The following is a 16,905-nucleotide window of genomic DNA, read 5'->3' on the forward strand; positions in this document are numbered from 1 at the left end:
ACTGCATAACTGCATGGAACTGCTAGTACTTACTAGCCTGTAACAAGTGACATTAGTTATTAAACCAGTAGTGGCCTATGCAATGTTACATCTGACCACTTATTTGGTCCAACCAATCAGTTTAGTTATGGCACAGTTGAGGAACGGGATTGAACTCTCATTCTTCGGACCAAATCACATATTTTTGCTAATATTGCTACAAAGGTTATTACTACCACAATTTTGTTTAATACCATATTGTTTAATAAATCAAGCCAAACAGCTGCAACATGATTTCTAGTTTACTCAACTTTGGAGCAGGAAAGTTCTGCATATTTACATTCCAGAGTCGTCTCAACACATTTGTCAAAGTTGAGTAAACTACATAATGTTTGTATTTAATAGTAATAAGGTCGGTATTACTATCTACCTACTTAGCTATATTTACTATAATAAGTATATCAATATTCTCTCTGTATCATATTGACCTTGTTGGGAGATACATTTGGGACATAAAAGGTACACACAGTACTCTCTGAGATGGTGGGAAAAGTAAAATGACTGAATCAACTCCAATTGGTCAGTATTCCAGTAAATACAGTAAATGAAGTATCAAACAGGTGTAAAAGAACAGGCCACCGCCCACAGATGCCCACTGTAAGCTATTGTATGTTCTGGCGTGTTCCAGTGAAATATATGCAAACATCAGTGCAATAACTTATTTAAGAAATCTTTAAAAGTTGCATTTTTGTAATCCATAGTCATTTGAGTGATTACCTGTAAAACAAAGAAAATATACACTACCGTTCAAAAGTTTGGGGTCACTTAGAAATGTCCTTGTTTTCCATGAAAACATACATGAAATGAGTTTGAATAGGAAATATAGCAAAATGAATAGGAAATGTAGTCATTGTCAAGGTTAGAAATAATGATTTTTAATTGAAATAATAATTGTGTCCTTCAAACTTTGCTTTCGTCAAAGAATCCTCCATTTGCAGCAATTACAGCCTTGTAGACCTTTAGCATTCTAGTTGTCAATTTGTTGAGGTAATCTGAAAAGATTTCCCACAAGTTGGATTGGCTTGATGGGCACTTCTTACGTACCACACGGTCAAGCTGCTCCCACAACAGCTCAATAGGGTTGAGATCCGGTGACTGTGCTGGCCCCTCCATTATAGACAGAATACCAGCTGACTGCTTCTTCCCTAAATAGTTATTGCATAGTTTGGAGCTGTGCTTTGGGTCATTGTCCTGTTGTAGGAGGAAATTGGCTCCAATCAAGCGCCGTCCACAGGGTATGTTTATGGCGTTGCAAAATGACCTTCTTTCTTCAAGATCCCTTTTACCCTGTACAAATCTCCCACTTTACCACCACCAAAGCACCCCCAGACCATCACATTGCCTCCACCATGCTTGACAGATGGCATCAAGCACTCCTCCAGCATCTTTTAATTTGGTCTACGTCTCACAAATGTTCTTCTTTGTGATCCGCACCTCAAACTTCAGAACAAGAATAGACTGACGAGTTTCAGAAGAAGGTTCTTTGTTTCTGGCCATTTTGAGCCTGTAATCGAACCCACAATTGCTGATGCTCCAGATACTCAACTAGTCTCAAGAAGGGCAGTTTTATTGCTTCTTTAATCAGCACAACAGTTTTCAGCTGTGCTAACATAATTGCAAAAGGGTTTTCTAATGATCAATTAGCCTTTTAAAATTATAAACTTGGATTAGCAAACACAACGTGCCATTGGAACACAGGACTGATGGTTGCTGATAATGGGCCTCTGTACGCCTATGTAGATATTCCATAAAGACTCTGCCATGTCCAGCTACAATAGCCATTTACAACATTAACAATGTCTACACTTTATTTCTGATCAATTTGATATTATTTTAATGGACAAAAAAAATGCTTTTCTTTTGAAAACAAGGAAATGTCTAAGTGACCCCAAACTTTTGAACGGTAGTGTAGATTTATATGAAGGGTGTTTTGCCTGAGTGTTCAGTTCATAAATATATTTATAACTATATAGTAGCTGATACCTGATGGCACATGAGGATGAATTGCAGTTCATGAATCTACTTCAGTGTTTTTTTTCTTTCAAGCTTCATTTACCATTTTTTAAATGCTTTTAGCAACTCTATTCTCAGTCTGATCTGGAGTCACCTGTTTCCTCCTGGGTCTCCCCATAGAGGGGCTTTTGGCTAGCCTCCTCCAAGACTTCCATGCTGTCCCGTAGATTTACTGCTATGGAGAAGTTATTGGGCTTCAGGGTCAGCCCGTAGGTGTAGTCAATGGTCGGCGGCTTGTCCGGGTCGGGACTAAAGTGGGCCTGGTGTGCCAGCAATGCTGTAAATAGGAACAACTGCATCTTGGACAACTCCTCTCCGATGCACCGCCTCTTTCCCAAGGAGAAGATGAGCACGCTGCTGGCCAGGTCCTTGTTCAAAGAGCTGTCCTGGTCCAGGAAGCGCAGGGGGTCAAAGGTCTCCGGGTGTGTCCACCTGGTGGGGTCGTGGTTGCTGGACCACTGGTTGATGAAGATCACTGTGTCCTTAAGGATGGTGTAGCCCATGATGGTAGTGTCGGTGATGGTGCTGTGGGGAATGGTGAGCGGCACAAAGCTGGTGAAGCGCATCACCTCGTAGATAAAGGCCATCACGTAAGGCAACTGCGACTGGTCCTCGATGGTGGGCAGACGGCTCCGGTAGACCACTTTGTCCACTTCCTCTTGGAGACGCAGCTGGATTTGAGGAAACCTATATAGGAAACGGTCTAAAGTGAACACTCAGAACACAGGTATCTTTGTTCATTGAGATGTAGGCTAAATAATTTCCTATTGGGAAGCTAACCTCTATTTCAACACTGGGGGCATACTCAATACATTAATCATTTTTGGTGGGTAACTATGGGCAACAGGTTGATATAGGCTACAAGTAAGTACCAAATACTGGACAAAATAAACATTTCATTAATTACTATCTAAACAGTTTTCTTTTTCCCGGCGCAAACTGGCAACTCACATCATGATGTTCTACGGTTCAGATTACTTTATTTTTCTCAAGCGAGATTTCAGTACAGCGGAGCCCTCATGTTAGGCTTCCAATACCTGCCTGGGCTCTTCTGCTATTTAAGACTATTACGTAACATCCTAGTTCTGCTACTGACGTGCCGAACACAAGAGCAGGTACAGTAGTAGTCTGCCAGCAATGAAAGAGCAGAGCATAGTAGGCCTACTCTTTCGATGTTTTATGTTGATTGTGAGATAGTGGCATACTAGTATATTAGGTAGGATCATTTTCCCAAGACAAAATTGCTTTTTCTGTTTTACGCATAGGTTTTCTCAACTTAAAGCATATAGGCTATTGTGAATTGATGAATGCACTAACTGTAAATTGCTCTGGATAAGAGCGTCTGCTTAATGACTAAAATATAAAATGCATTGTTAATAGAACATATTATAGCCTATGGTAAAAAGAGTACTTTCATTTCACTTAAACTGATTCCAAATTAATATGTAGACTATTTACCTCACAAGTATCAGAATGATCCATTGGAGTGCAGTAGACAGTGTGTCTTGGCTTGCTCCAAAAATATCACCAATAGTGGGTGGCACATAATCTTTGCCTGGTGAGACCCCGGGCGAGCTGTCCTGAGAATGGTCCAATGCCATGATGAAAGCATCTGTCATGTCCCGGATTGTGCTTGACTGAATGGTCTGTCGATGCTCGACAACCTTAGTAACGATAAATTTACTAAACTCCTGGTTGAGCTCTTTAAAATTTTCAAAAATTGTTTTTATTGGGTTGGGAAAATACTGGAGCCAAGGCATCACATCAACGATGCTCCCAGCCCCCACTGTTTGGGAGAATTGGTCATTTCGTCCCACCACTTGCGCAAACTCTGCGTCGTCGTAGGAATACCTCTTTCCAAAGCACACCGCGGTCATTATGTTAGCTGTTGATACCACCAAGTATGTCATCGGCTGGAAATATTTGTGCTCTTTCGTTTTTCCCAGGAAAAGACGGAGCAGCTCCCTAACTTCGCAGACAACGTGGTTTTCGAAGGCCTTTTTGGTGTCCGTGTTGCCGGTGGAAAACATCCGAACAGTAGATTGGGCTACTTTTCGGTGCACTTTCCACCATTCGCTGAATGTTCCAAAAGCAATGCCATCGCCATTGGAAATGTATTGAAAAGAGGTAAAGTCCGGTCTGCCTGCGAAATCAAATCCCTTTTTGATGAGCGCCTGCCTGATTGCGTCGCCATTCAGCACCACAACGTCCCGGCAGCCAAGTTTGATTCGAAAGACATCCCCATATTTCCGTGCCATGCGAGAGAAATAGAGGTGAGGAGTTTTCCCAACCTCTATTGCGTTCCCAATGACCGGCCAAGCGAACGGTCCAGGCGGGCTGTGTACTTCCCAGTTCCGCCTAATCCTGCGCCACAGGTGCATGGCAAAGAGAAATGTCAAAGACCCCAATAATATACTCCGTGGCGATGGCCAGGTCATCTCCTCGAAAATAACTTGCATGTCCATTATGAAGCCTATAATATATTGAGGGAAAGCAAGAAGTTATTTCTGGGAAAAAATATTAACTGGTTCTAGGGGGAACACACAAGTAAAATCAAGAATATAGTGGAAATATTATTACAGCACAAAATATGGCACAACATATCCTATATTTAAAGGGTCAAATACTGGGAATGAATATGGACCTCCTTGCAGTCAATTCGTTTGCAGTCAATTCGTTTGCAGTCAATTCGTTGCTTCTTCCAAGTAAATAACAGCTTTATGTTAATTGTAGTCTGTCGGTTACTAATAGATGTTTTGATGAATAAGCTCCTGTCCTTTGTCCCGTCGATGCCGATGGTAAGACTACATTTTAATGTAAACGCAAGAAGCGCGCTAATTATAGGTCACCTCTTTATATAGCGGATCCAGTGATTGAAAGTTATTGGAGAATAAAATCCTCAAAACCTGCACAATAGAAAATAAAGTAATTCAGTATACGTCCAGTAACTTAATTTGTCATTTGGTGCAGTTCTAGACCTTCCACTCTCCACATGTGAATAGCCTTCTGCTGTCCCGAGTTAAATGATTTATCATAAACAGAAGTGTCAAATAGCATTATAGCTCGTCAGCATCTGCTCTCTCTCTCTCTCTCTCTCTCTCTCTCTCTCTCTCTCTCTCTCTCTCTCTCTCTCTCTCTCTCTCTCTCTCTCTCTCTCTCTCTCCCTCCCTCCCTCATCCACACACAGCGCGCCTACTCCTTGTTATCAAAATGTTTGTGTTGTCCCTTCTCTCGTTGCAATTGGAGGCAGAATGCAATCACCACTAGCCACTAGGAACTCAATACTTTGCTGGATAGGTTGTCAAAGGATTATGGATGTCCAATCAAATCAACGTATTCATTTGTTTTATTTAATTGGTTACAATTCACCAAATATGCCTGTATTAGGCCTAGGCTATAGCCTCATATGTAGATGGTTAGATTTGATGGTAATAGCCTAACTACAACCATAATGAATTATCAACAATACTGAAAGGTCATATGATTTTAGCAGCCTAATACTAGAAAACAGAACTACCATACTACTATTAATGTAATATTATTATTCGTTTTTTAGTATTTATTATTTGTTTTACCTATTATTATTATTGGAATTATCATTAGAAATTGTATAATAATATACTATTATATTATTATCGGTTATACCTTGAAACTACAAGATATAGTATTGTAGTGAATTTATTTTATAAATGATGATTAGTGTCTGCTGAAATGTAGACCTATTGTTTATTCCAATTCAATATAGTGGGTCTTATCATGCAGCAAATGAGAGAGGCCTTGTTTCATTTGATTCGATTTACATTTACGTCATTTAGCAGACGCTCTTATCCAGAGCGACTTACAAATTATGTTCCTTTTACGCAAATAAATCGTGTGTTTACTCATTCATACTGTCAAATTATTTGATATTGCAATTTATGAAGGATTTATGCGAATTTGTGTGTAGCGGACACGTTTTTCAGAATTAACTGGTGCTATGCTATATTTCGTGAATTATTCCCCAAATGGATCTAACAACATGTATTTTTTATGTCCTTTAATGTGTTTACAAAAGTCTAATGCGGATCATGCACATTAATGCACGAGTGTTTCTGGTATAGTTTTCTTTCTTATTATACAGGATACAGTTTCCAACAAGTAAAATGTGTCCGTTTTAATTTATAATTATAATGAATTATTAATTATGAGAGGTCTATAAAATATGAATTAGACTATTATTATGACTCATTATTAGCTGATAACCAGTTGTTTTATTCCGTTATCGAGGCCTGATGCATGACAGGAGCTGGGTTTCAAGCATACCTGCAATAACTGTTGATTAACTATATTTGATCTTAAAACAGAGGTGCTTCATTTACATGTAATGTATTGTCATTTAGGCCATTGCACAGATCTACATGAATTTTGGCAGGACACACAGTAAACTGTGTATAAATATCAAGTTGTTCCATAGCATTTTTGTTTTCCCACATTTCTAGCCTCCATTTCATCTAAGAAACATTTCAAATTTGATATATTGAATATTTGTCAATGGGTTATTGGTCATGTTTTGTCAAAGCATATGAAATTATGATAGGCCTGTTATACTTTGTTCATTGGACAAATGGATTAGGCTGCTTGTCCAATGTATACCGACAGGAGGAGACTGTCCCCATGTTTTTTTTTCGTAAAAAAAAAAAAAAACTAATTACAAGACCATTATATTACAATTTTATTCAATCTATTTCACTAAGCATGTATTTGAACAGTTATCTTGGAATACAAGCTATTGGAATAATAGTTTACAAGTTGGTCGACACAAAAATCGAAATAAGCATGATTGAGATAAAGGCATGGAGGCTACATACTATTGTTTATAAAAATAAATAAAAAATAAACACCTTGAGTGCATGACACAGATAACTATATTTCTGTGCATTTATGTCCATTCCACTTGTTGAGCATCTCATCTCACAGCACCATTCACAAATCACACAGCACAATAATGTGGAGAGTGTTAGTCAGAGCGAGGAGATGTTTCACTCATTGTCCTATCTGTTTGTTTATGTGTTTGCTTGTTAGTTTTATTTATTTGTTTGTTTGTTTATATTGGAGCAAAACATGTTGTTGACATGAAGTTGCTGGCATTGTCTGTTGTTTCTTGCTGTCTGAATCGATGCGTGACGTGTGGGACCTTTGGCTATTGTTTTAAGACTTCAGTACCACGGACAAGATAACTCTGTTTATTTGCGAAAGCTAATATTTAAATGATATAGCCTAATGCTTTTGAGTTTGTAATCGCAAACTGAAATGGCTAGTTTCATTTCATTCTCATAACTGTTAATGAGCACTCACTTGAAATACAATGCAAAAGCATGCATTCACTATTCAATATACACTACATGACCAAAAATATGTGGACACCCATTCAAATGAGTGGATTCGGCTATTTAAGCCACACACGTTGCGGACAGGGGTATAAAATCGAGCACACGGCCATGCAATCTCCATAGACAAACACTGGCAGTAGAATGGCCCCTACTGAAGAGCTCAGTGACTTTCAACGTGGCACTGTCATAGGATGTGTGTAAAAATGGTCTGTCCTTGGTTGCAACACTCACTACGGAGTTCCAAACTGCCTCTGGAAGCAACGTCAGCACAAGAACTGTTCGTCGGGAGCTTCATGAAATGGGTTTCCATGGCCGAGCAGCCGATCAGCCACACACAAGCCTAAGATCACCATGCACAATGCCAAGCGTCGGCTGGAGTGGTGTAAAGCTCACCGCCATTGGACTCTGGAGCAGTGGAAACGCGTTCTCTGGAGTGATGAATCATGCTTCACAATCTGGCAGTCCGATGTACGAATCTGGGTTTGGTTGATGCCATGAGAACGCTACCTGCCCTAATGCATAGTGGCAACTGTAAAGTTTGATAGAGGAAGAATAATGGTCTGGGGCTGTTTTTCATGGTTCTGGCTAGGCCCCATAGTTCTAGTGAAGGTAAATCTTAACGCTACAGCATACAATGACATTCTAGACGATTCTGTGCTTCCAACTTTGTGGCAACAGTTTGGGGAAGGCCCTTTCCTGTTTCAGCAAGACAATGCCCCCATGCACAAAGCGAGGTCCATACAGAAATGGTTTGTCGAGATTGGTGTGGAAGAACTTGACTGGCCTGCACAGAGCCCTGACCTCAACCCCATCAAACAACTTTGGGATGAATTGGAATGCCGACTGCGAGCCAGTTCTAATCGCCCAACATCATTGTCCGACCTCACTAATACTCTTGTGGCTGAATGGAAGCAAGTCCCCGCAGCACTGTTCCAACATATAGTGGAAAGCCTTCCCAGAAGAGTGGATGCTGTTATAGCAGCAAAGGGGGGGGGCAACTCCATATTAATGCACATTATTTTGGCCATGTACTGTATATCCTTCTAGAAAATATCTTTATATTTTTATTTTAACATGCCTACATCATTTTACTCTAAAAATTGGCTCCTTACCCAAATGCCAACACTTGTTATTAAATGCTGATTTAAAAAGAAAACTTAAACATATTAAATATTCAATGGTCAGTACATTTTCAATCAATTTATATTAAACAGTTTGTAATAGTAACTACCAAGGCACAGGCCAGTACTGAAAGGATAGATGACTAAATACATGAGAGCTCTGTTGATTTAGTATGAAACCCTGAGTGGACAAGAATTCATGAACACTTACTTAAGTTATGACCCTAATTGATGTCACCTGTTAAATCCACTTCAAATCAGTGTAGATGAAGAGTAGGAGACACACCTAGAGTCGATGTCCGCGCCCCCACTGAAGTCTAATTAGCATAATAAAAAATTCCCTGTAAAAATCTGTCAGTTTAAAGGGGAATTTCACTCTGGCTCTGCCACGGCATATAGTCATTACTATATTAACAACATTACGTTTTTATCATAAACATCACAATTATCCAAACCACAAGCTAGAACTAGCACAACCTTGGGCACCTCCTCACTCACAGTCTGGACTAATCATTATCCTATTGGTGTCACTTGTGTCTACCTGTTCACCTGGGTATTTATGCCCTCACTTCTCTGCGTTCCCTTGCTCTGTTTAATCGGCTAGTTTCTCGATGCCAAACAGTACTAATCAGTGTCTGATCGCGAGACATATGTACAGGTACTTGAGAAGTGTTCTGCCTGTTTCATTGTTGTTTTCAGTCTTAGTTAGTATTTTGTATGTTTGCTGTCAGCCTGTTTTTGGAGACCAATTTGCTCCTCCTTTATTTTATCGTGACAAGTCCGTTATTTTGTATCCTGGTTTTGGGACCACCAGTAAAGATCCTTGTTTCACCATCTCTGCCTACTGCCTACTGTCTATCCTGCACCGCACCTGGGTCACACCTCACACCAACCCTTACAGAAAAACGAGCCAGTATTGACCCAGAGGAGGCAGCACAGTATCATAGCGCATTTGCAATGCAGGCAGCTATGCTGAACCAGCCTGCAGCAGATCACCGAGAATCTCTGCCAGCTGACGATCGCCGTGCAGAGCCGGCAGAGCGGAAGCCGCGGCAGCGGCATCTCCAGTCTCGCCTGTGACATCGCGGGAACCCCGCCTACCACCTCCGGAGAGGTACGACGGACATCCAGAGGGCTGCAGGGAATTCCTCCCCCAGTGTTCCCTGGTATTCAGCCTACAACCCTCCTCCTTCCCGACAGAGCAGGGCTGGGTGGCCTACATAATCACTCTGTTGACAGGTCGGGCCCTTTCCTGGGCTACCGCGGAGTGGGAGAGCCAAACTCCGGCGTGCTCCGACTCCTACCAATTCATCCGGGAGCTATGTAAGGTGTTCGACACCTCTCAGGTGGTGTCGGGGCATGAGGCCGGGAGGAGGCTCACGGCCTGTCAGCAGGGTGACCGTTCGGTGGCGGACTACTCCGTGGAGTTCCAAACCCGGGCTCGAGAGGCAGGATGGGAGGAGGCCGCCCTGGTCGTCCTTTACGCACAGGGGCTATCGGAGGGGATGAAGGATGAACTCTCCATCAGGGAGACGGGAAACGGGAGGACTCGCTAATATCGGGAGGGGTGCTAGCTAGCCGGAACCGAAACCCCAACCCCAGAGACTCCCGGACTTTTCTCCCCGTGAAGGGTTCACTGTGCTCGCGCTGCGCGTCGGTCGCATGCACTGGTGGGTTTAAGGAGTGGTTCTAAAAGATATTCATGGGGGTGTCCATTGAAAGTTGCATAGCAACAACAACTGGGACCTAAAAGACACTCACAATGAGCGCCCACTACATTTGTCCACTAAGAGGCAAAATAAAAAATAAAAAAATAGGGAAGATCAGATAAAGGATTGTCATTCCAGAAATCAAATCGGGAGAGACAATTAAAGGTGTTGACCCTCCACTCTCAAGACAACTGGAGCACTGGGCAAGCCACTCTTAAATAGCACCTGGGCCAGCAAAGGTGAAACACCTTCCCACTAACGAGATGGCACCAGCACAGGTGTAACACATACTGACTAATGAGGTGACACCAATCGGTGTACCCTACATGCTAAAGTGCAACCTCAAAATATAAATGGAAAAACCAAAACCTGTAACACCATGATCGAATATTCTCTGTGCTACACCAAACAGTACCTATCATATAACTCCCAGTAATAGATACCAAAAAATCTTTGGTTAAATCACATTACCTGGTATAACAATCTGTAGCTTAGAGAACTGGTGATAAGCAGATGATGGGAGAGGTGGTCATGATGAAATTGCCATTCCAAAGACACTGACAGTAAGTTCAGGGAATACTTGTAAAGCTGAGGGAGGAGTGTTATGATCATACTGCCATTCACTTCCTCATTAGTCATCTGCTTGAAATCGAGCATAATGTCTAATCCCTCGAGAGGGATAGAGTTCATGGGATACAGTTCTGCTACAATTACACACGCAGGCAAAGGAATTCAGTTTCTGTATCTAGAATCCACTCCAGGAAGATGCCCAGGCACCACACAGTATTGTCTGTAAGACAAAAAACAAACAACATTATATTCTATTGTACAGTTTGAACAACAGTTGAACCGTGCCAGCATAACATCAACATTAGGGTAGACGAGTTGAACATGCATCATGTGCACAGGCACAGAGATTACATTTACAACAATATCTAGCCTAATAGAAAGAAATAGGGCATAACCCTCAACCTTTGCACAGTGACCAGACTGTACAAATTAGCCTAGGTAGGTAAGCAGACAGTATCTACCTACAGCCATGAATATCAGGCATGCTTAGGCAAATATTTTTTGAGTAAAACCAGTATAGTATTGTTTCTCCTCACTGTTTGCTAATAAACTTATCTAGCTAGCTTGCTGGATATGCAATACTTGTTATTCACATCTGTTTGGAATCCTATCTTGCGTCCTGCCTATGATTTTGTGATGGAAATGCATCCAAGGTCATAATCATAACTAATGTCAACCCTCGTCAATTATGTTACAGAGCTAGCTAGTAAATTATTTACATTTGTTGATGCGACACGTTTGCTAACAAGTTACAAATGCGAGGCGTGGCGCATAACAAGTTAGCATGTGCCAGGCTAACTAGCTAGCCAACTCCAGTCACGTGCTAACGTTTGCTGGTAAACCTAGCTTTAGGTGGCTGGTTGTAACATTGTAGCTTGCTGTTTAGTAGCTAGCCATATCTACGACTAAAAAGAGAAGAGGTTTAACAATTGAGATACTAAATATTATTTTTGTATCATAGATATGGCTACCGGGAGTTGTGTAGCTAGCATTGTTTCGAATCCTCTTCGCTATATTCCGGTTGAAACATGAATTGAATTTCACCATGTAGCTAATAGATCCTCCATCATCTAATTCATGATGATGAGCAGAATCGCTTGAAGTTCTTTCAGTTTTGCCCAAAGGATTGTTGTTAGTGTCCGCCACATAGTCTTTCAGAGAGTGGAGAAAATAAATCTGCTTGTATATTTAGCATAATTTTTCATCAAATATTTTTTTTTAGATATTTTTTGATACTTCAAGGGGATTTTCAATTCAAAATCAAATATCTAAATGATCCTTGGTATGATCTTCTTAAAACAATTCTGCATAGCTTAGTAGAAGTCAACAAAGGCCAGTTCCCTGTCGAATGCTTTTGACACCTTGTTAAGTCCATGCCCCGACGAATTGAGGCTGTTCTGAGGGCAAAAGGGGGTGCAACTCAATATTAGGAAGTTGTTCCTAATGTTTTTTCCACTCAGTGTATAGCATGTACTAGTACCTTTTTCTTATTCTCACTAAGATCAATGGTGCATGAAGATCCCCACAGGGTTGAATTTTACAGATCAAATCGTGTAGTTGAGGGTCATAGCTAACTCTTTTGTAACTCATTAACAGCCCTCCTCCACATCACAATTAAGTTGGTCATACTGGTCTATATCGCACACATGAAGGGTCTATGTATGAATTCTATGCAGTCAAAGTAAAGTCAAATCGATTTTCCCATTCATAAAGAATTTATAGCTAAGCACTTCATGGTAATTAACTGTGCAGTTTGCCACTCTGATCTATAACACCAACATAAAAGGTCTATGTATGAATTCTATGCAGTCAATGTACTGTCATTTTGGTCCCGCTATAAATTACGTTCAGCTTATAAAGGCTTCATAAAGCCTTCATAATGCCTTCCTAAGCACTACAAAAATGTGTTACAAAGCAGCTATAACCATATGTCATGATTTATAAAGGGTTCATAAATGTGGCATAACTGTGTGACATAATCACCAATGTCAAATGTGACATAACCCACTATGATATAAACATGTACTTTATAAAGGGTGACATGCAGCCGTCTTCATCGACCTGGCCAAGGCTTTCGACTCTGTCAACCACCGCATTCTTATTGGCAGACTAAATAGCCTTGGTTTCTCAAATGACTGCCTCGCCTGGTTCACCAACTACTTCTCAGATAGAGTTCAATGTGTCAAATCGGAGGGCCTGTTGTCTGAACCTATGGCAGTCTCTATCGGGGTGCCACAGGGTTCAATTCTTGGGCCGACTCTTTTCTCTGTGTATATCAATGATGTCGCTCTTGCTGCTGGTGATTCTCAGATCCACCTCTACGCAGACGACAGCATTTTGTATACATCTGGCCCTTCATTGGACACTGTGTTAACAAACCTCCAAACGAGCTTCAATGCCATCCAACACTCCTTCCGTAGCCTCCAACTGCTCTTAAACACAAATAAAACTAAATGCATGCTCTTCAATGGAATACTGCTGGCACCCGCCCACCCGACTAGAATCACTACTCTCGACGGGTCTGACCTAGGGTATGTGGACAACTACACATACCTAGGTGTCTGGTTAGACTGTAAACTCTCCTTCCAGACTCACATTAAGCATCTCCAATCCAAAGTTAAATCCAGAATCGGCTTCCTATTTCGCAACAAAGCCTCCTTCACTCATGCTGCCAAACATGCCCTCGTAAAACTGACTATCCTACCGATCCTTGACTTCGGCGATGTCATTTACAAAATAGCCTCCAACACTCTACTCAGCAAATTGGATGTAGTCTATCACAGTGCCATCCGTTTTGTCACCAAAGCCCCATATACTACCCACCACTGTGACCTGTACGTTCTTGTTGGCTGGTCCTCACTACATATTCGTCGCCAAACCCACTGGCTCCAGGCCATCTATAAATCACTGCTAGGCAAATCCCCGTCTTATCTTAGCTCATTGGTCACCATAGCAACACCCACCCGTAGTATGCGCTCCAGAAGGTATATCTCACTGGTCATCCCCAAAGCCAACACCTCCTTTGGCCGCCATTCCTTCCAGTTCTCTGCTGCCAATGACTGGAACGAACTGCAAAAATCTCTGAAACTGGAGACTCTTATCTCCCTCACTAACTTTAAGCATCAGTTGTCAGAGCACCTTACCGATCACTACACCTGTACACAGCCCATCTGAAATTAGCCGACCCAACTACCTCATCCCCATATTGTTATTTATTTTGCTAATTTGCACCCCAGTATCTCTATTTGCACATCATCTCTTGCACATCTATCATTCCAGTGTTAATACGAATTGTAATTATTTTGCACTATGGCCTATTTATTAACTTACCTCCATAACTTGCTACATTTGCACACACAGTGGGGGAAAAAAGTATTTTGTCAGCCACCAATTGTGCAAGTTCTCCCACTTAAAAAGATGAGAAAGGCCTGTAATTTTCATCATAGGTACACGTCAACTATGACAGACAAAATGAGAAAAAATAATCCAGAAAATCACATTGTAGGATTTTTAATGAATTATTTTGCAAATTATGGTGGAAAATAAGTATTTGGTCAATAACAAAAGTTTCTCAATACTTTGTTATATACCCTTTGTTGGCAATGACACAGGTCAAACGTTTCTGTAAGTCTTCACAAGGTTTTCACACACTGTTGCTGGTATTTTGGCCCATTCCTCCATGCAGATCTCCTCTAGAGCAGTGACGTTTTGGGGCTGTCACTGGGCAACACAGACTTTCAACTCCCTCCAAAGATTTTCTATGGGGTTGAGATCTGGAGACTGGCTAGGCCACTCCAGGACCTTGAAATGCTTCTTACAAAGCCACTCCTTCGTTGCCCGGGCGGTGTGTTTGGGATCATTGTCATGCTGAAAGACCCAGCCACGTTTCATCTTCAATGCCCTTGCTGATGGAAGGAGGTTTTCACTAAAAATCTCACGATACAAGGCCCCATTCATTCTTTCCTTTACACGGATCAGTCGTCCTGGTCCCTTTGCAGAAAAACAGCCCCAAAGCATGATGTTTCCACCCCCATGCTTCACAGTAGGTATGGTGTTCTTTGGATGCAACTCAGCATTCTTTGTCCTCCAAACACGACGAGTTGAGTTTTTACCAAAAAGTTCTATTTTGGTTTCATCTGACCATATGACATTCTCCCAATCCTCTTCTGGATCATCCAAATGCACTCTAGCAAACTTCAGACGGGCCTCGACATGTACTGGCTTAAGCAGGGGGACACGTCTTGCACTGCAGGATTTGAGTCCCTGGCGGTGTAGTGTGTTACTGATGGTAGGCTTTGTTACTTTGGTCCCAGCTCTCTGCAGGTCATTCACTAGGTCCCCCGTGTGGTTCTGGGATTTTTGCTCACCGTTCTTGTGATCATTTTGACCCCACGGGGTGAGATCTTGCGTGGAGCCCCAGATCGAGGGAGATTATCAGTGGTCTTGTATGTCTTCCATTTCCTAATAATTGCTCCCACAGTTGATTTCTTCAAACCAAGCTGCTTACCTATTGCAGATTCAGTCTTCCCAGCCTGGTGCAGGTCTACAATTTTGTTTCTGGTGTCCTTTGACAGCTCTTTGGTCTTGGCTATAGTGGAGTTTGGAGTGTGACAGTTTGAGGTTGTGGACAGGTGTCTTTTATACTGATAACAAGTTCAAACAGGTGCCATTAATACAGGTAACGAGTGGAGGACAGAGGAGCCTCTTAAAGAAGAAGTTACAGGTCTGTGAGAGGCAGAAATCTTGCTTGTTTGTAGGTGACCAAATACTTATTTTCCACCATAATTTGCAAATAAATTCATAAAAAAATCCTACAATGTGATTTTCTGGATTTTCTTTTCTCAATTTGTCTGTCATAGTTGATGTGTACCTATGATGAAAATTACAGGCCTCTCTCATCTTTTTAAGTGGGAGAACTTGCACAATTGGTGGCTGACTAAATACTTTTTTCTCCCACTGTATATATTATATTTTCTGTTGTATTTTGACTTTATGTTTTGTTTTACCCCATTAGTAACTCTGTGTTGTTGTTTTTATCGCACTGATTTGCTTTATCTTGGCCAGGTCGCAGTTGTAAATGAGAACTTGTTCTCAACTGGCTTACCTGGTTAAATAAAGGTGAAATAAAAAAATAAATAAAAAAATGTTGTGCTGAAGGATGGCAAATGCTCTAAAGTGATGTCATGTTAGTCACATTACACCTAATCTCGTTCCCAGACACCTCCGCCCAAATGCGTGGAAAGTCTGGTGGACCAACACATCAATCTCGGCCTTCATTAGGTTTAAAATAACATTTTAAGAAGATAAATTATGGAAATGTTCACTCCTATAGAATTCTATGGTCACTCCCACTAAGGCCAAATTTGAATGGTTGATATCCCAGGCTTTTATGTGTTGTACAGTGCATTCGGAAAGTATTCAGACCCCTTGACTTTTTCCACATTTTGTTACGTTACAGCTTTATTCTAAAATTGATTAAATTTATTTTTTCCCTCAAACTACACACACTACCCCATAATGACAAAGCAAAAACGGGTTTACAGCCTCAAGTCTTCTTGGGTATGACGCTACAAGCTTGGCACACCTGTATTTGGAGAGTTTCTCCCATTCTTCTCTGCAGATCCTCTCAAGCTCTGTCAGGTTGGATGGGAAGCGTTGCTGCGCAGCCATTTTCAGGTCTCTCCAGACATGTTCGATTGGGTTCATGCTCGGGCTCTGGCTGGGCCACTCAAGGACATTCAGATACTTGTTCCGAAGCCACTCCTGCGTTGTCTTGGCTGTGAGCTTAGGGTCATTGTCCTGTTGGAAGGTGAACCTTCGCCCCAGTCTGAGGTCCATAGCGCTCTGGAGCATGTTTTCATCAAGGCATTCAGGCCAAAGAGTTCAATCTTGGTTTCATCAGACCAGAGAATCTTGTTTCTCATGGTCTGAGAGTCTTTAGGTGCCTTTTGGCTAACTCCAAGTGGGCTGTCATATGCCTTTTACCGAGGAGTGGCTTCCGTCTGGCCACTCTACCATAAAGGCCTGATTGATGGAGTGCTGCAGAGATGGTTGTCCTTCTGGAAGGTTCTCCCATCTCCACAG

At 41.6% G+C, this 16,905-nt stretch overlaps 1 protein-coding gene across 1 annotated transcript; it reads right to left on the minus strand.

Annotated features, from left to right (window-relative positions):
* Positions 1-1,696: 1,696 nt before the first annotated feature.
* On the minus strand, positions 1,697-4,565 carry LOC311110599 (cytochrome P450 1B1-like). The gene is made up of 2 exons (XM_084153118.1): positions 3,511-4,565; positions 1,697-2,739 (listed from the first exon to the last, which is right to left on the minus strand). The coding sequence occupies exons 1-2, from the start codon at positions 4,515-4,517 to the stop codon at positions 2,127-2,129; spliced, it is 1,620 nt and encodes a 539-aa protein (XP_084009244.1). The 5' UTR covers positions 4,518-4,565; the 3' UTR covers positions 1,697-2,126.
* Positions 4,566-16,905: the final 12,340 nt, after the last annotated feature.

This window comes from Coregonus lavaretus (assembly GCF_964263955.1).
Source record: "Coregonus lavaretus genome assembly, chromosome: 36".
Classification (NCBI taxonomy): Eukaryota; Metazoa; Chordata; class Actinopteri; order Salmoniformes; family Salmonidae; genus Coregonus; species Coregonus lavaretus.